At 40.4% G+C, this 20,411-nt stretch overlaps 1 protein-coding gene across 10 annotated transcripts in view; it reads left to right on the top strand.

Annotated features, from left to right (window-relative positions):
- ARMH3 (armadillo like helical domain containing 3) overlaps window positions 1–20,411 on the top strand; it is a 222,638-nt gene that overhangs the window by 31,760 nt on the left and 170,467 nt on the right. For all 10 annotated transcript variants that reach the window (XR_011969592.1, XR_011969588.1, XM_072620729.1 and 7 more), the window contains 9 exons: window positions 635–709; window positions 823–909; window positions 6,290–6,346; window positions 8,032–8,075; window positions 9,063–9,123; window positions 11,151–11,197; window positions 12,046–12,121; window positions 13,654–13,747; window positions 16,614–16,715. Coding sequence is in view for 8 of the 10 variants with exons in the window: in XM_072620729.1 (XP_072476830.1) it covers window positions 635–709; window positions 823–909; window positions 6,290–6,346; window positions 8,032–8,075; window positions 9,063–9,123; window positions 11,151–11,197; window positions 12,046–12,121; window positions 13,654–13,747; window positions 16,614–16,715 (643 nt within the window). In the remaining 2 variants the exon portion in view is untranslated. The remainder of the gene's footprint in view (window positions 1–634; window positions 710–822; window positions 910–6,289; window positions 6,347–8,031; window positions 8,076–9,062; window positions 9,124–11,150; window positions 11,198–12,045; window positions 12,122–13,653; window positions 13,748–16,613; window positions 16,716–20,411) is intronic.

The following is a 20,411-nucleotide window of genomic DNA, read 5'->3' as shown; positions in this document are numbered from 1 at the left end:
ACAGTGCCTGGCACATAGTAACTGCTATTGAAATGTAGCTGTTATTATTATTTTGCATTTATCATGCAGCATACATAATTATTTATATAGTTATGTTTATGAACAGGCTGATGTGGTACACATAAAGTGTTGGAACACCTAATTTCAAATCCTGCCTCAGACATGGGACCCTGGGCTTGGGCAGGCTTCTTAACTTTTCTGAATGTCAGGCAGCTTGCTGAGACTTCTCTGTGAAGTAAAAGATGCATTGGAGTTTGCCTAGTTGGAAGGAGTTCCCACATGGACCAAATGGCAGGGATCCTTACAATCATTTATGTTTGTCTGTCTGTCTCTTTGTGTATACACGCATACGTGCACATGCGCGCGCGCGCGCACACACACACACACACACACTACTTCTTGTGAACACTACAAGAGAAGGGATTATGTCTTATCTAAACTTTTTATCTCTCCCAGCATCCAGCACAGTACCCTGCACTCAGCAAGTGCTTACTAAATCATTGTTGAATTACATGGAAGTTAATATTCCTCTTTTTAAGTTAATATTTCTGTGTTTTCAAACCCTGGGATTGGGAAATGTATATTAAGAATCAGGTCTCAGTGCAGACTTTACAAAGCTGATTTTTGTTTTCAGGTGACAGATAACATCAGTCAAAACACTATCCTGGAGTATGTAATGATCAATAGCATATTTGAAGCTATTTTACAGGTAGGTCATTTCCTCTTGTGGATGATGGATGAGCTTCCTCCCATGGGGTCTCTTGCCTGAATTTTCAGGGGCCAGGAGCTGGCACAATCCTACATTTCTGATTCTTGTTGCAGATTCTCTCCCACCCTCCAAGTCGCAGGGAGCACGGGTATGATGCTGTTGTCCTTCTGGCTTTACTGGTGAACTATAGGAAATATGAGGTGAGAGTGCCCTGCACCACATCCTTAGATTTTTTTTTGTTTTATATAGACTGTATTTCTTTTGCCACATTAGTTACCCATCTCCCTCTGTTCTTACTGCAGGCCGATGTTGACTTTTGCAGGTAGAGTTTGTAAAAAAATGTATTTGTCTCCTGAAGTTGATAGACCAAATAAAATGGGCATTTCTATGTACATTGTGCAGCAGCAGAAGATGATTGTACGTGAATCTGCAGATTGCGAGTATATAGAGTCTGCTTTATTTTCAGTATTTAGTATATTCAACCTATAGCTTTCAAAGCCGACCTGCTTGTCTGTGCTTCTTTCTATTCTCTTCTCTGAATTTTTTAAAAAAGATGTCTCAATAACCCTTTTATCCTTCTTTTCCTTTCATTACCTTATTATTCCTCTCCCCTTTCCTTTTGTCCTTCACCTTTCATTAGGGAAAAAAGTCTTTGTAACACATATTCCAGGTAGATCTTGTTTTATGAAGTAGAGGTGTCTCAAAAGATTTTTGTGTAATTTTTGGTACATTTAATGTTATTTTAAATGCATGAGGGGAACTTAACTTTTAATTTAAGAATACCCATAGCAAATCTTTCTGTAAGGTAGTTGGTTATCCCTTAATTTATCTGTTTGATAAATTTGCATTTTCCTTTAGCAGATTTCTCAAAACATTGAAGTTGCCATTGGTTTGGAGGTTCTTATGTATCATTTTTGGACTCCATGTAGCTGTTGGAAACTTTTCACAGTTTTGGAGCTCTAGTTTTTTTTTTTTGTATTAATTAGCTCCTTAATTTATTGGTTTCTAGAATCCAGTTCCTTTGAATTCAGAGATGCTGGTCCTGCCAATGCATCAGCCTCATCTGCTCCAAAAGGCAGAGTACACAAATGGAAGGGGTGGGGATGGTTTAGGAAAGACTAAGAGACACATATAGAACAGTGTATAGGAGCAGTGGGAATGCATTGTATGGCCTTTTGTCAAGTACATCAACAAGGAACCCTTCTCTAGGTAGCTTGATTCCTTTGTACCCAAATAACAGAAAGAACTATTGAAGTGAAACAGAGTTGTCAGTTCCCAAGCTCTTCTGACTGTTTGCCAGAGGACATTTTGTGGTACTTGTCAGCCTTTGTTCATTCTAGTTGAGGAGAAAATTTATGGGCAGTGAAAACACTGGACTTACTCTCTTGAATAGAAAAGTAGAAGAGAGGAGTACTGTTCAGTGTTTAAAAATGGACTGGAACATTTGGATCAATATTAGTTAGTCATAAATTCCCAGAAGTCAGTAACTTTTCTTGGAGAATGGTGTAGGAACAAGAAATGGAATGACAGAACTACAAATAAATACATCATTGGTCACAAATACCTATTATCTTGTAAAACCTGGAGGGCCTGTCTTGATGGCCGTTTTGATTTTTCTCATGCCTCTAGAGTAGGGGTTCTTAACTTTGTGTCATTGGTCCCTCTGGAAGTCTACTGAAACTTGAGGACCCCTTTTCAGAATATGACTTTTAAATGCATAAAATACATAAGATTACAAAAGGAAATACATTATATTGAAATAGAGTTATCAGCATTCTTTTAAAGAAGCAAGTTTATGGACCCTAGGTTAGCATCTACTCTAGAGTCTTACCTACAGTAGAGAAAAATCTCTGGGGTTAGTTGAAGGGAGATGAGTTTTACATGAGAGGAGTAATCCATCCCCAACCATCCTGCTTGGATGTAAGTGACTGTGTTGCACTTAGCTTTCCTTCTCTGTGAGGGAATTGGGCCCTGGCTCAACCGAGGAACGTCCCCTGAAATGGAATGAACATTAAAAAGAAGAGCATTACTGAGGAAGAGAGGAGAGAATCTGTTTCTAAGCTAAATTATGTTTTGGTTCTTACAAGACTCTGAAAGAGTTAAAAGTGGTAGACTAAGGCAGGCTGATGGGCAAAATTTATCTGGGGTCTGCAGCGTTTAGTAAAAATCCTTCTCTAGAAACTACTAAGGCAGCTTGGTAACCATGGAGGGAAGGGGAGCTTGACAAGACTGAGGAATTCCGGATGGACTTAAAACCAATTGGTTGTCAGTAACACAGAGCAGATGGAATTCCATGTAAACCAGTCTGAATTACTATGTGTGTTGTTGCTGCGTCTCCCATTCTGTGTTCTGGAGAAGCTGCAACCTCTCAAGAAAGGTCCTTGGGTCAGCACAGAGGCTTGATGCTTAGCCAGCCTCTGAGAAGGCGAGTAATGGCCATAGGGACAGGAGGGAGGGAGGGGCGTCAGGGCACAATTGCATATGGCCCCTCACTTGGAGTAAAGCTTTTCCATTTGGTTATCTCCTCTGCAGAGATAGGAAAGGGATAAAAGAAAAAGAGTCTCCAGAAGGGGAGTAAAAACAAGTGCTGCTTAGATAGTTTTAAAGTATAAGCCTATAGTTCCCTTGATATTCTGAACCTTTTGTTCTTCCAGATGAATTTTGAGATTATTTTTTCTGGCTCTAGAAAATAATTACCTGGTAGTTTGATTGGTATGGCACTGAATAAGTAAATTAATTTAGGTAGAATTGTCATTTTTATTATATTAGCTTGGCCTACCTATGAGCAACTAATATTTTTCCACTTACTTAGATCTGACTTAATTTTACAAAAAGTGTTTTGTAATTGTGTTCATATAGTCCCTGGTTTTGTTTTGGCAGGTAGACTCCCAGATATTTTATAGTGTCTACTGTAGCTTTAAATGGGATTTCTCTTTCTGTCTCTTGCTGTTGGGCTTTGTTAGTAATATATAGAAATGCAGATGATTTGTGTGGGTTTATTTTGTAACCTGCAACTTTGCCAAAGTTGTTTATTATTTCAAGTAGTTTTTTACTATGATTCTTTGGGATTCTCTAAGTATCATCATATCATCTGCAAAGAGTGATAACTTAGTTTCTTCTTTGCCTTTTCTAATTCCTTCAACTTCTTTTTCTTCCCTTATTACTACAGCTAGCATTTCTAGTACTGTACTGAATACCAGTGGTGATAATGGACATCCTTGTTTCACCCAGTATAAGCCTGTAAATTGTAATGATTCTGTGAAGGCTCCCTATGTTTTTAATGCTGCCCTATGGTATGAAAAGTGGTCAGGACCTGGGGCTAAAAGAACAACAAGCTGAAACAGGTGTATGGAATAGCAAATTGCAGCAGTTTGGTAGTCCAGTGAGTAGAGCACTGGACTTGGCATCAGGAAGATCTGAATTAAAATCCTATGTGACCATGGGCAAATTACTTCATTGCTGTTTGCCTCTGTTTCCTCCCCTGTAAATTGGGGGAAATAATAGCACCTAGCTTAAAGGGTTATTGTGAAGGTCACATGAAATAATACACTTAAAGTGCTTTATAACCCTTAAAGTGCTATGCATATGTAAGCTATTATTGTTATTTTGTGGCATATATGCCCCTAGCCTTATGGGCCTGGCCACCTTTCTGTGGAAAAAACACCAACAGTCCCTAGCAGCTACTGTCCTTAGCATGAAATTCTCCTAGAATTTAATTTTGTTCCTTATATCTGTTTGTAGGTTGTTCCTAAATTTTTGTTTAAAAGTTTCCTATTGGATTAGAGAACATAAGTAAGTGGGTTTCAATGAGGAGAACATTTTGATTCATGCTATGATAACTACTTCAACAGTGGTTGTAGTGTACTCCTTATTAGCATGGATACAATATTCTGTAGCTCAGCTGGTAGAATGGAGGGCTGTCAAGTACAAGACCATGGTGATTCTTAGGTTGCTGGTTCAAGTCAGGCCCAACGCAGGTGCTGCTTATGTTCTTAGAGGCATTGAGTGTGGTATAGTGGGTAGCCTACTAGACTTGAAATTAGGAAGACCTGGGTTTGAATCCTGTCCATGACACTGGGCAAGTCACTTAACGTATCTGGGCCTCATATGTAAAATTAGAAGGTTGGACTGATTAACTTCTAAGGTCCCTTCCAACTCTAAATCTGTGATCCTAAGATCTTGTTGTGCCTTGAAGCAACCCAAACTGGTCAGGGTAAGAGTTTCTTTCTTGACAGCATGTCATCAAACCCGGCCGCATTTCCTGCTCAGTTTAGTGTTTATTTTGCCCTTCTCAGCGCTGAGTGCCCTTGGATTTCATCTGGAGCTTGTGTAATATGAGCAGCAGCATTTGCCTGTTAACTGGGGGAAGAAGTGTGGGAGAGATCAAACAGGCAGCAAATGAAATGAACCCAGGTTGCTTTTCAGTTTTCATCTTAGGAAGCCTTTTTACAGTATAGGTTTTTAATAATGTAACATTATCTTTCCCTGCATCCTACTAAGACAATAAAGATGCCCCCGGAAACTAGTTTTAATAGGGTCTATGTAGGGGATTAGGCTGTTTAGTTAAGGGACCCTGGTTATAGCAGTGCCTTTCACAGGAGTCCTTCAATAATGGGTTTTCTGGGTAGTTGTAAAACCTATTGATCTGAGAAGTATTATTCCCTGATCCCCTTGGGTTTTGAAAGCTATTTACTGAGATACCTAAGCCAAAGTGATGTCCTTGAATAGCCAGGGGTGGACATTATCAGGGAAACTGGTCACTGGTGCTTGTTCAATTTTGTAGGTATTGGTTCAACAGCTTAGTCATTTTGATGCTATTTTCATATGATGCCAAGCTGGGATTAGGTCTGGAGATGTTGGAGAAATCTTCCAGTAGAGCAAGTGATGGGACAATCACTAAGTCCCAGTGTCCTTGGCCAGATTGTAGTTTGGGTAATTATATCCTGTTTCCTTCAGTTCCCCCTGCAGTGTTATTTGGGTACCAGATCCATAAACAGCCTCTCTCTGACTGTTAAAGCAGCTGCCACTTTCCACCCCCAAGGTGGCTTTGTTTCATGGGTGGGTGAATCAGACCCTGTGTGTGGCTGGTGAAATGGTTGGGGAGCCTTTGGGATGAAAATACCCTGTAAGTGCAAGTTAGCAACTTACAAAAAAGTGCCTAGTGGGGAAGAGGATGCTTATGGATCTTCAGAGTCAGCTGTCCCCGTAGACTCAGCAAATTGTTGACAGAATAAGACCAAGTAGGTTTTGCAGTTTTCACTTACCTCTTAGAAACAGCTAATAGTACAGAGTGGAGGAGTTGGGTATAGTCCTGAGTTTTTTCAGTCCATTCGAGTGACAGAAGGGCTTTGTGTGGGTGTATGTATGCTCTGAAAGTTTGGTCACTTGCTATTGGGGGTCAGACAAGATGGATTGAAACTGGATGGCTTGGGGTGCAGTGGGAAGAAACATTTTACATTGACAGAGACAGAGAGCTAAGTCCCTGTGGAAGCATTTTAGTTCAGTGCTTTGCTAAATGGCTAATGGGCTCTTTATTAAACTAGGCCAAACTAACCTGGAGCCTCTTCTTTTGCTTAACAGTCCGTGAACCCTTATATTGTAAAGCTGTCTATTGTGGATGATGAAGCCACCCTCAATGTGAGTATTTGCACCTGATATACTGTGTCTTCTGTGTTCGGGACCATAGGCATTTCTTAACAGCCCTGACTTATTGTCTGGATTTCATATGACCCTGTGTAAAGGGAAACTATTTCTTTGTAGAGCCCCACTTCTGGGGCCCTTGGAACCATGAGCTCTTTGAAGACTGGAATTTGGAAGAAGAGATTTATTGATCATGGCAAAATGGCCCATCTGATATCATGTTTTAATGACCATGTTGTTTTGAGCTGATTATATTAAATTCCTTTGAAGGAATGAATGAATGAAAAATCAATGATTAAATGTTTTACTATGTGCAAAATTCATGATAGAAATGGAAAAGCAAGATAGTCACATTCTCAAAGAGTTCACATTCTAAAGGAAGAGATAATACATTTTTTCCGCTTCAGTTTCAGCTCCAAGTCAGAATAGCCCCTTGGTCCTTAAGGTGTAATGGCCAAGCAGATTGTAATACCTCTTCTGTAACTGCATTTCTATTGATAAAACCACATGGTTTTTTAATGTTGAGCCATTCTATGATGCTAATGACTTTGGGGGTGAGAACTTTCTTTTCTGGGTCTTTAGTAACTTCAGGTTACTTCAGGTCTTCGATGACTGCTAAGCAGCTGGGGGCTACAATACCTGATGGCTCTAGGGGCTTGGCTAGTGGTAGAGCTGACGCTCTGATGGTTGGTATTAGCAGTGGTTTGACGTGCTTGGCACATGATCCTTTCTTTGTTTCAGGATGACTTACTGCTTTGGCTAGGTTGTCTTGCCTTCCTCAGTATTGTGGTAGCAGGGATGGTAGACTCCTTCACAGGGACTCTTCCCCTAGACAGTGACTTTGGGGATTGAGTTGGAAGTAGGGCTAGTGGTTTGGTGGTGAGATAAAGAAGTGACAGGTTCCTTTTCAGAATTAGTCAGAAAATACCTATTTTCAGTGTATTTTATGTATTTTGAGAATTAGCCAGAAAAGACTTACATCTAACAGATATTTTGAGAATGAGAGCAATGTTTTTTCTTCTTTGTGTAGAGGAAGTGTCAATTAAAGGAGGAAAACAGGACTCCAGACTCCTAGATTATGTCCCTTCCTTATCTCCCCGTCATGAGCTTTGCCTTTCCCTTAGGTAAAGTTTGTACTCTAACACTCCCCTTCTGGGTGTCTTAGTTAATTCTTATTATTCACTCAGGAAGTCTCCAAGGCAGGATGGTAAGCTACCTGGTGCATCAGATGTCTTTCACTTTGTACTCTTGTTTTCCTATGGCCTAAAAGGAAGAGGCTTGTCCTACATACACTCTCATTTGCCATGGGACTCATTGTCTCACATTGTGGTTGTTTTGGAAACATTTAAGAGCTTTTTATTTGAAGAATCTAACTCAATCTGCACTTCTGAGGCAAAAATTTTCCCACTGAAACTGATGATGATCTGGGTTAGTCGATCTTACTCCTTGTTACTGTATTTTAATAATGTCTGGAAGCATCGAGTTAGAAAATGAGATCTGAAAAATCTCTCTTGGAAGACGTGCCTTTCTATTTCTAGACTTTCTTAGCTCACACAGTTTCTCCTCTTCAGTGATAACTCATAAGTGCAAGTTGCTGGGCTTGGGCTAGGAGGTGTATGTCTAGTGATTTCCTGACCCTAAAGGGCTACTCACTCCTACTGTGTAATCTTGTCTTTTTGCAGGGAATGGGGCTTGTGATTGCTCAGGCTTTGTCTGAATACAATAGGTAAGTCCACCTTTCTAGAAGTAGTTCTAGTTCTCAGCCAATATTAATTGACTGAGTTGGAAACATGTTTGCATCAGACACCTTGGTGAGTAGGGACTGTGAGTGGTTTCTTCTTCTCTTACCCTGGGAGTACACTGGGATCCAGCTTACAAAGAAAATGGTATTATATGCTGATCTCCTGGATCCAGTGATAGTAGGTTGCTTTTACTGTAGGAATCAGTTCTCAAAATTGTGGAAGTGAGGAGGGTGAGAACAGGATGATAGTTTCAGATTTAATGATTCTGGTTTTAACCACTCAACATGCTCCTTTGCAAACTTTGGTACTTCTGTATATATTGCACAAAAACAAGAAAAGAACATTTTAAGTTTGGATACATAATTGTCTTTGAGACTGAAAATTATGAAAGGTGCTTCCTTTGTAGCAGGAATCAGTGGCAACTTTCCACATTTTCTTTTCTGGAGGGCTTGTTTGTAGATTTGCTTCTCCATGTGAATGTGAGAGAAACTGGTATTAGTGGACACAGGCCAGCAGAGCTTCCACTTGTACAGGTCAGGATTTTCCCAGCTCTTGTCCATTCTTTCCTCACAAAAAAGCTGGGTGTTGGAATTTCAGAAATGTCCTGTTACCACAAATAGTTTATCTCCTTCCTTTCCCTTCAAAGGCAAACAAGATTTTCACAGTAACGGTCTTAAAGTAATTTCCCTGTCATGGTTTTCAAGTAACAATCTGTTTGGGAAATAGCGGAAGCACCCATATGGTGGAATTTTCACACTCCTCATTCCTTGTTTCCCAGCCTCTCCCAAAGTGAACATGCATTCTGGGGCACCTTGTAACTTCGGGGCAGCCGGGCAACTACAGAGGCCAGGGTCTTTCTCTATGGTGGTTTTCTCCAGTTTCCAGGAAGAAGTCTCCTGGCCTCATTCCCTTGTTTTGCTCAGAGTGCCTAAGACAGAACCATTCACTGGCATTTTCTTTTGTTTACTCAGACAATACAAAGATAAGGAGGAAGAGCAGCAGAGCGGCTTCTTCTCAGCACTAACTAACATGGTAAGCCTGGCCGTTAGCGCAGCTAGCATTTGTCCGGTGCTGTATTGTTCACAAAGTGCAATGTCTATACGTGTTATCTCATTTGAGCCTTGTGACATTTCCATGAGACATGGGCTATTATTGTCCTCATTTTACCATTGAAGAAACTGAGGTGAGGTGGTGACTTGCCCTAGATCACAGAGCTCTAGTAAGTGTTAGAGGTAGGATACAAACTCAGGTTTCCTGACTCCTTGTCCAGCGCCTCATTCTCTGACACCAAGCTGCAGAATTGCAAGTGCATGTGATACTAGGACAGTGAGGGATACTGCTACAGAACACAAGAGTCAAGGGTTGGAGCCAGTTGGAGCAGCAGAAAGGATTATTTTGACTTGGGTTCTCTGGGGATGAGTTTTGAGAGACAAATCTAAGAGCACTATTTTTTCTCAATTATATGTGAAAATGAATTTTAATCCTTTTTTATATTTTTGAGTTACAAAGTCCCTCTCCTTCCCCTTCCTTTTCCTTGAGAAGGTAAGCACTTTGATACATACTATACATGTGCGGTCATGCAAAATATATATCCATATTAACCAGAGAAACAAATCTAGAAGGGGTTCTGAGTGGCTTCTCAAATGTTAGCAACTGTGAAGCTTTGTCCTTTAGGGTATCCATCACACAAATAGCACTAATGGTAGGGGAGCTCTTGGAATCCTTATCAGGGATGAAATTGGCAAAATGTGTATCATAAAAATAGAATTGTATTATAGAAATAGAAACGAATCACAAAATTTTAGAGATTACCTAATTTCAGTCTCACTTTCATAAATGGGAAAATCAAAGTGCAGAGAAGGGAAAATATTTAAGTTATGCAGTTAATTATTAGTAGTCAGGACTAGACCTCAGTTCTTAGAGTTCTCATTCCATTTTTTTTTTTTGCACTGTTCTACTCTGCCTCTTTCTGTGCCCTTGGCCTTTTTTTCCCTTCACACTTCCTTCTCCTCCTTCCCCCTGCCAAGGCCTTTCCCCTGTTTCTTCCTCAGTGTCTTCTGTCTCTCCCCTTCCGTTTCAAAACCTGGTCTGTGGTAAGGTTAATGAATTCACTAGCATTAAGTTACAATTGACTAATAAGTTGTCACATGTGTTGTCACAATAGTTGGTATTTTAATAGGAGATAAGCAATCTTAAGATTAAGGAATGAAGCCTTCATTGTAGAGTTTCTGGCATTAATGAGCAGGTTGTGAATGTTTGTGTGTGTGAGTGTGCTTGTGTCTGTTTGTGGGGAAGAGCGAGCAGATGGTGCTTGCTGGTGCCTCTGAAGCTACCTCTACCCATCAAGCTTCTATGATTGGGATCATAAATTAAAATATTTCTGGTCCTCTGAGAGGCAGTACAGTATTGGGTTTGAAGGAACACTGTTGGGAGTGAGAAGCTGTTTATTCTCTTAGATAAATCACCTCATCTCTCAGGGTCTGTTTCCTCCTCTGTGCAATAGGAGAGTTGGACTAGGTGATCTCAAAGGTCCATTCCTTTTCTCACATTTATGACTCTGTGATCTGTGAAACAGAAAATGAATGTGACCTATACACTTTTGGGTAGCCCTGGGACATGGGTTTTGGATGAGTCCAGGAGCTCCTGGGAGGCTCTTTTTGAATGAAGCTTTTGTCTGGAAGGATTTCCTTCAGGAAAGATAAGCTACTGCAGAGAGTGTTTGTAGCTGGCTATTTTCACCTAGGGTTAGGGATGATTATCTAATATTTATTGACTACCCTGTCTGGGAACTCTCATATATTCAGCTAGCTCATAGGAGTTAAATAAATGCCTGAAGATTTGGGGGAATTTTATTTTTTTAGATCGAGGATCTAACGATTTTTTTTTTTGTTAAAAGGACTGAGAGGCCTGGGACTCCTCACATGTGAAATAATGTGTGTCAAGTGCTTTGCAAATCTTAGAGCACTTTCTAAATGTCAGTTATTGCTACTTCTTGGGGAGGGATACACAAAGCTAGCGTCGTCTTCCCTGACATCCTGCAATTCTCCTTTCCTCCACAGGTGGGCAGCATGTTCATAGCAGATGCCCATGAGAACATTTCTGTTCAGTAAGTGCATTGACATTCCCTCTTGCACTGGCTTGGGCTTTCGTGGTGGGCTTGCCAGCTGGTATTAGAAATGGAAAATGTCACTTCTTGTAAATCTTTCCAGGATTCAAACTTTTTTTTTAAGTGATTCATCAATGTGTTCCTGGGGTTTTAGATAATAACAGGCCCTGAGAGAGCTCTTCCTTGGCCTGATGCCCATTGTTTCTCAGGAAGTTCTAAAGCTGCTCCAGGCTTTCATGAGAGTGAAGTGGAAGCAAGGATGAGGAGCTCAACTGCTGAAGAATTTAGAGGCTGGTGGTTCTCTGAAGGACAACAGCTTTGGAAAGAGTCAAGAGCACAGGTCCCAGGACCTGGAGTCAGGAACACCTGTGTTCAAATCCCTGCTTCACATACTTACCAGCTTTGTGACCTTGGGCAAGTCACTTAACATTTTTTTGCCTCAGTTTCCTCATCTATAAAATGAGGCGGCTGGACTCATTAGGCCCTCAGGTCCCTTAAAGCTCTAAATCTGTGGTCCTATGATCTGCTGGAATGGGGAGGAATGAAGAAAGAGAGATGGGTAAATAAAGATGATAAGGAGAAGAGAGGCCTTGAGGAAGATGAACCATGTGACCTAATGTGTCTGTATGTCTGTGGGCATATAAATTGAGGAGAAAGTGATGTGTGGACCAGGGATAAGGGAAGTATGCAGGTGGAGGGGGCTGGTATGAATGAGGTCGATGTGAAGTTTGGAACCCTGGGAAACTGAGAGATGGTGATGGGGTGGGAAAAACATCAGTGTAGATCGAATTGTTTTAAGTTGATTAACCTCAAGCTAGAGATATCTGACCTGTTTTCTCCTTTCTCAGAACAAATGAGGCTATTCTTCTGGCTCTTTATGAAGCTGTCCACTTAAACCGGAATTTCATCACAGTATTAGCGCAGGTGGGTTGGTGCAGGGGAAATACAAGTGCTTTTTCTCTCCTGAAGCCAGTTTGGGCTGATCATAGAAAGGCCTCTTTGGCTAGATTATATTTTAGGACGAGCCTATTTAAATTTTGTTTGGCCTCTGAGAATGACAGTAGCTTAGAGTTTGTCAGTTCCTTTTACTTTCCAGTATCCCCAAATGTGTATGTTTCCTTCTGGTTCTGAAGTGGGCCTGCTAAGATGAGTGATTAATGATCTTGACCACATTGCTGATCCAGTTAACCCAAATCAGTTGGGCTTACTTCATTTTGCTCATGGGAAATCCCATGGTATTATCTCCCCATGTGGATTTTTGTGTCACTCTTTTCATCTTTCCAAATCACTACTGAATTACAGTAGGAGGTAAAACAGGCTAAATCATTTATCTATGATCTCACCAATTTCAAAAGAAGGAAATAGAGGAAATCCTATATAGCACAAGGTTAAGGTAGGAGAGCACACAGCTATTAGTAGACAAAGTGATTTATGAAAACTGAAGCCAAGGAGCCACAGGCACATGGGAACAGGGCAGTGTGCTAAAGGGATATTCTCAGGGGTCAGCATACAGGAGGAACCAAAATAGACTGAGAACTCAAGTACTATCTGTGAAAACTGTCTTTAAAAATTGATAAAGTGATTTTATTCTGAAGTCAGGCCACTTAAAATATGTATGTAGGTTTTTTTTTTAAAAGAAAGTTTCCCCTTTGTAGTTTTTTTTTTTTAAATCATTAAGACCACATCTCAAATCCCTCTAAGGCAGCTGCTTACAGAATCCACATTGTGCATCCTCGGAAAAATAAGGTCTTATTTGAACTAGGGCTTTTGTTTGGAAAGATACTGCTTTAAAGACTGACTTTCTTCTGTGACTAACATGGGAGACTTGATTCACTGTTCCTACCAAGTCTTAGTCCTAAGGTCAGTTAGACCTATTTGTCAAGGGCCATGAGTAGCACAGACAGCAGTTTTATTTGGTTCCCCATAGCTGAGGAAGTGATGGGATTAGGTGTGGTCTTTGAGTCCTTTGCTTCAGTCCTGACTGAGAGGATTCTCTTGGTCCCTGTGTTGCAAGCCCATCTTTGTTTTCCACAGAGCTGGAGAGGGTCATAAAGCCATAAGTTTTTCTGTCTCTTCACTCACCTGCATTATTTAGCTGATTTTGTGAGTCATAAGAACATGATGTAGACATGCATTTTTTGCTTATTCTGGTAAAAATGGTCCCTTTTTAGTCCCAGACAGGGTTGTCACTGTCCTACTTGTTATAAGCATCATCTTGCGTGTTTGCATATTCTTGCTTCTTTTGGGGTGGTTTTGCAGAGAGGCTTATGTAATTAGGGCCTGTTCTTAAGTTCTGCATGCCCACAGAGCTCTTGGTTTACATTTATCGAGCTTCAGTGGTGTTCAGCTCAACAAAGACCCAGCAAGACAGACAGAACAGTAGCAGCTAACCAGATAGTGTTGGGAGGGAACTAGATTTTTGTTTGTTACACTTAGGTGTCTCTGTTTTTCTTTAGAGCCATCCTGAAATGGGCTTGGTGACCACCCCTGTCAGCCCTGTTCCAACGACCCCTGCTACACCCCTAGGAGCCACACCGCCTTCCTCTGATGGTGAGCCCTCCTGCAGAGTGACTTTGAGGGCTTTTAGAGAAACAGCAGTCAAACCAGATGACAAACACTAACTGAAACTCAGAAGGGGAAACTTTAGGTCTGTTGGGCAGGAGAGCAAAGCACTTAATTCTCACCTCAGAAAGGTAGATAAAACATTTCCCACATCCCCAATTCTCCCCCAACCAAAACAAAAAGATGTGTCTTGGAACCCAGAAGGAAACTTGAGAAGAGCCAGTCAGTCAAGAGTCCCATGTAGATAAGAATTTGGGAAGAAACTCAGTATGTACCCTTCATGTTAGGGGTGGTCAGGAGACTTCGGTCATTCATTGCTGTGACGCACAACCCGTTAATTATTCTGTCTCTTGTGGTCTCTGTTATATACATTGTACTTTAGATTCCCCTTCCCCATAACCCTTCAGGCGGAAATGAATGGATTTGGGTTTGACTAATGATGTATAATTTGCTTGTTCAGTACTCTAGCATCTTGTCCCTCTAAAAACAAATAAGTAAAATCGTCTCCCTGACTGAAATTTTTAAAATGAGAGTGCTTTTTTTTCAGTAATGTGGAACAAATTTGTTGTAACTTGTGGTATAGTCTTATAAACAGAATATATTTGGTGACATGTTAAAATAGCAACAAAAATACCTCATTTGTCTGGAATTATGCCTAATGTATACACTTATTTACGGGAAGAGTGGCTGAACTCTGAAGTCATCTCTGGCTCACTCAATGTACATTAAGCCACTGGTCTGTGGTGCTCCAACTGTAAAGAATGTTCTCTTCTCCCTCTTCTCTGTGGCACTGGTTGCCCAGCATTTCAGGGCAGCATGGGTAGTGTGGGGGCAGATGTATGGTGAGGGAGGTGCCACTGGTGCTGAAAGTCTTCTGGAGCAAAATGGAAGTGGCTGGAATCGAAAGAGCGAGCAAGAAGTAGCAAGTCGGAATGATTACCCGCCTGCCTCTGCTATTCAGGTCACTGTGTGTCCCAGCGGAAAGGCTTCTTTCTCTGTGAGGAGGAAGCCTGCCTGTTACCATGGATATCAAAAGCCTCAGTAAATTATATATAATACCTATCTGTGTCTGTAGCCGAATTCCATGTGATAACTGGGGTTCAGTGCTTCAGAGAGCTGCCTTTCAAACGGCTCATTGTGAACACTCCTGCCCACACACTCGATTATGCAATGGCAGGACTTGTGCTTACTTACCTACAACCAGTGTGCTTTTATTTTTTCCAATGAGAAGAAGGAGTCAGCCCACTTTCAAATGACAGTCAGCTCTGTCTTCTTCCACAAAGGCTGCTGGGAGAGATTATGAAGCCGAAGATAGGGGAATGGTTCTTCCCTGAGGAAGGAGGCTTTCATTTGGGAGGGATTTTGTTCCTGCCGCTGTTCTGATGTTTTCTCTCTCCCTCCTCCCAGTCCTTTTCTTGCCCTGCAGGGCTCCTAAGCTCTCTAGTCTTGTTTTTGACTTCGATTTTTTAAATTATAGTTGTGCTCTGTAGCCTTGCTATATTTAAAGGTATGTCACTGGAGCTATTATTTTTAAGAGCCAGCAGTTTAGCTGTAACATTTGTTCTCAGTTCAGACTTGACATTTGACAACTCAGCCTTGGCATGAGAGGGCTTTCTGGTAAACTAAAAATACATACACATCTATATTTCCACATATTACATAAGGCAGTTTTCAAATGACTGCTGTAGGGGGTAGGGGGGAGGCAAGGAAGAAATCCCTTTTTTCCAGTTAGGTTCCTTTTTGGATAGCATAATGATTGTGGGCTCTCAGCTTCAAAATAGGCTTATGGCTTGAAATGAGAGTCCTTAGGTCATTAACCCATAACATGAATTAAAGCCTTTTAGTGTTTCAACATAAAAATATATTTGGCTTTTATGAGTTCTTAGGGACTGAGCTGTGGGAAAACAGCCAAGGGTTGGGTGTGTTAATTTCTTCTCATAAGGTTTTTTTTGCTGTGCTTGCTGTGCATTATGGATCCATAATATGCAAATGTTTTCCATTGTTAATAAACGTTCTCTGCATATATCATAACAGCTCTGGAGGGACCCATTATGGCTATGAATACATATTATGAGTAATATCCCAAACTCAGCTTAGTCTTCCTGGGTGCAAAGTGGAGTAGAGAGACTTTAGGCCTCCCTCGCTTGCTTGGGCCATCATAGAACCCTTTTTGCTTATGTTTGATTCCTCAAATTAAAGAATTTAGCAGAATGTCAGAGCTCTAATTCAGGGTAGCAGGAGCTTGGTTAACCTGTACAAAGATTGCCCTGCAGAAGGGCTCAGGGCCTTTACCCATACGTCTATGTAATTTGTGGTCTAATGAAAGATGGCCTTACTTTCTTTGGGTCCCCTTTGGGGAAATGGTAGTTGGTTGTATTAAATTTAGTTCCCAGGCCTTCCATACCCTGTTTTTACCCTTCTATGGGAGAGAAGGAATGTACAGAGAGGTTGAGGGAGAGCATCACTGTAAGGACTTCTATCTTAGTTTATTTTCACTTTGGGGCATTTATAACCTAAAAGACTGTTCTGAAAACTGAACAGAGTTCTTTACCATGAACCTTTTTTAACAAGCAGAAGCTGCCTGACTCCTCTGTATTTAGTACCATCTCTTTCCTCTTATATTCAAATGAAAGGGACTTTAAAAAAGGGTTTTGATCTCTCGTGGGTCAGTTGAGAGTAGAGTCCACCTGCCCTTCTTAGAGCAGCAGAAGGAAAAGATTATGTGATTAGAAGTCAGCTTGGGTCTTGTCCTCCTGAACAGATAACTTACTCAGTTATTATTGGTTCGTAAGTGGGGAGAAGTTGAGTTAGAGTGTGTTGTCATGCTAAGTGCACTTTATTCATTTTATTCCAGTTATAAGTTCTGTGGAACTCCCACTGGATGCAGATGTTCAGACCAGTAACCTTCTGATAACCTTCTTAAAGTATAGCTCCATTGTCATGCAGGACACTAAAGGTAAGTCCTGCTGGTCTGATGGTTCTGGCTGTCAGATGTGTGGTGAGTAGAACTGATTCTCTTCAGACCTGTGCCCAGGAAAGTCTATCAGAGACTTCAATGGAGAGAGATCATCCCAAATGCTGAGTTGGTGAAGTGATTTCTCACAGACCCGTGGTACTTGGGTGACCTTGGGAAGGGTGAAAGCTGGTGGGAAAATGACCAAGAGTAGAACCTGGGATAAATTGTTATTATCTGATAACCAGGACCTGAATTTCTTGAGACAGTGATAAATAGCATGTCTCTAAGAGAGGTTAAGTAGGTAGATAAATAAATCCTTGTGGAAAGTGGATTCTAGAAGTAGCCCTTAGAGAGTTCCCTTCTAAGTGCGAAAAGTATGCATTTGTGGTACAGATTAAATGCTAGCTATACAGAAGGGGACAGAGTGAACTGAGAATTAGGGGGGCTTGTGTTTTTTGGCAGCTACAGAAGCAACAAATCCTTTACTTGGAGTGTAGTTAGGTAGAGTGGAAGTAGCAGGATTTGGGAAATTGATTTTTTATGACAGAATATCCTGCATTTTCTTTGTTACTGATTTTAAGGAGTTCCTTAATTGGTGAGGGAGGGTAGAGGAGAGAGTAGTGATCTTAGCAAAATTTCGTCAAGTGTTTAGCTGATTTAAGGTTTCCTCTAAATAATCTTGTTGCTGTAATAACACTTTGCATTTTTGTAAGGGTCTTTTCAGAAGGACTTCAGCTCTGTTTTGAGAACAAGCATTGTATTGGTTAAGAATTAAATTTTTAACTCTAGTTGACTAAGCAACAAACATTATATTTCCCTTCCAGGTTAAGTTTCCTAGGAAATCTATAGTTTTTGAATATATAATTTATTTTTCAGTTTTCAACATTCACTTCCACAAGAATTTGAATTCAAAATTTTCTCCCCATCTCTCCCCACCTCCATCCCGGACAGCATGCTCCTCCAGTCTGTCCTCCCTTCTATTACCCCTGCTTCTTTCATCCCCCTCCCCTCTATTTTCCTGTAGGACAAAATAGAGGAAATCTATAGTTTTGGAATCTTACTTTTCAAATAGAGAAACCATTCCCTTACAAGGTAGCATAGAGTTCCCTTAAAGAGAGGCCAGCCTTCTAGATTCTTCTCCCTAGGTGCCCTTTGATGGCTACTGCTTTTAATTATGTCCAACAAACATTAAACAAACACCTATTGTGTACCATCCTAACTGCTGGGGATACAAAAATAAAAATTATACATAGTTCCTACCCTCAAGGAGATTGAAATCTAATGGGGAGGCTAAGCCTTGTAAACAGTTAACTGGTATGTGGTAACACAGCAAAATGTGTTAGGTGCAGACAAAATGTGAAGACAAATTTGGGAAGGAAAAGAATGTTTAACTTAGAAGACTTACAAAGGCTTCAGAGAGGTGGAGTCACATGAGATGGATAGGAGAGGGAGGAGTCTGGGTAAAGCATGGGTACAACAATGTGAGGAAATCCCACATGTATGGTAGCTGGCCAGATCAGAAATAAAGTACCATGAGCTGTCATTTTGGCTAGGTTATAGATTCTATGAAGGTGAAAAGGTGAGTTGAAGCCAGATGGTGGGAAGGTCTTAAATGCCAAGAGAGGGCATTATATTTTATTTGGTAGACAGGGGAAGCCATCGAAGAGTTTTGAATAATTTGTCTTATCAGGGCAATACTTTAGTAAGATTGCTTGAGCAGCAGTGGGAAGGATGGGTTTGGAGAGATCTGAGATGGGAGTCCAGAAGACCAGTTGGGAGGCTGTTACAGCAGTGTGAATGACGGGCTATAAGGGCCTGACTTGGGGTTCTTAAAGGATAATGGATCATGTAAATGTGTTTTGCATGACTGCCCATTTGTAAACTATATCAAATTGCTTGCCTTCTCAATGAGGGAAGGAAGGGAGGTAGAGAATTTGGAACCCAAAATTAAAAAAAAAAATGTTTAAAATTGTTTTAACATGTAATTGGGGAAAAATTATTAAATTAACAAAATAAAATGGTAATGGATAATAAATACTGGAGGGGATATGGGAAAATTGGGACACTAATGCACTGTTGGTGGAGTTGGGAACTGATCCCACCATTCTGGAGAATAATTTGCAACTATGCTCAAAGGGCTATAAAACTGTGCATACACTTTGCCCCAGCAACACTACTACTAGATTTTTTTATCCAAACATATTTTTTATCTCTAAAATTTTCTTTGAGATTTTTTTAAATAAATTAATTTATTTTTAGTTTTTAATATACAATTCCATAAATTTTAAATTTTTTCCACTTCCCTCTCTTCACTCCTTCCCAAGATGGTAGTCAATCTGATATAGGCTTTACACATATACTCTTATTAAACATATTTTCACGTTAGTCATGTTGTATAAAAGAGTTGGAATGAATAGGAGGAATCATGAGAAGGAAAAGACAAAACAAAACAAAAAAAGAGAGTAAATAGTATGCTTCAATCTGCATTCAGACTTCATGTGTCTTTCTCTGGATGTGGATGGCGTTTTCCATCATGAATCTTTCGGAGTTGTTTTAGGTCCTTACAGTGCTGAGAAGGGCTAAGTTTATTAGTCCTCGAACACTGTGGCTGTTAACTGTGCACAGTATTCTCCTCGCTCTGCTCACTTCACTCAGCATCAGTTCATATTCTTTCCAGGTTTTTCTGAAGTCTGCCTGCTCATCATTTCTTATAGCACAATAATATTCCATTACATTCTTATTCCACAACTTGTTCAGCCATTCCCCAATTATTAGGCATCCCCTAGATTTCAAGTTCTTGGCCACTACAGAAAGGGCTGCTATAAATATTTTTGTAGAGTTTTTTTTTTAAAAGGGAAAAGGACCTGTTTGGACAAAAATATTTATAGCAGCTCTTGCTCTTTTTGTGGTGGCAAAGAATTGGAAATTGAGGGGATGTGTATTAACTGGACAATGTTTTTACATACTGAAGAAGTTGTGGTATGTGATTATAATGGAATATAAGAAATGAGGAGCAGGGTGCTTTCAGAAAAACCTGGAAGGACTTACATGAACTGGTGCAAAGTGAAGTGAGCAGGACCAGGAGAACATTGTCTATAGTAACAGTAATATTATACAATGATCAACTGTGAATGACTTAGCTATTCTCAGCAAAACACTGATCCATTAGCAGTTCTGAATGATTTATGATGAAAAATGCTCTCTACCTCCAGAGAAAGAACTGATGAAATCTGAATGCAGGTTGAAGCATACTGGTTTTCACTTTATTTTTTGTGTTTTGGGGGTTTTTTTGTCTTTGTTTTCTTTCACAACATGACTGATATGGAAATTGCCTAATTGCACATGTTAAAGCTAGATCAAATTGCTTACCATCTGGGGAGGGGGGGAAGGACGTGAGGTAGAGAATTTGGAACTCAAAATTTAAAAAAAATGCTAAAAATTGTTTTTACATGCAATTGGGAAAAAAGAAAATAGTATTAAAAAAATTAAAATGAAGTGATAATGGGAATGAGGGGCAGATTTGAGAGAGATTATGGAGGTAGAATCAAGAGGACTTAGCAGTTTTTTGGATGTGACAGGGGCAAGGTTACTAAGATTATAACTTTGGGTGCTGGGAAGAGTGATGATGGCCTCAACAGAATTAGAGAAATTGGGGAGGGCTAGGCTTCAGTTTTGGATGTGTTTTGCAATGTTGAG

Source organism: Notamacropus eugenii, chromosome 1, assembly GCF_028372415.1.
Source record: "Notamacropus eugenii isolate mMacEug1 chromosome 1, mMacEug1.pri_v2, whole genome shotgun sequence".
Classification (NCBI taxonomy): Eukaryota; Metazoa; Chordata; class Mammalia; order Diprotodontia; family Macropodidae; genus Notamacropus; species Notamacropus eugenii.
This window is presented reverse-complemented; position numbering and strand designations above follow the sequence as displayed.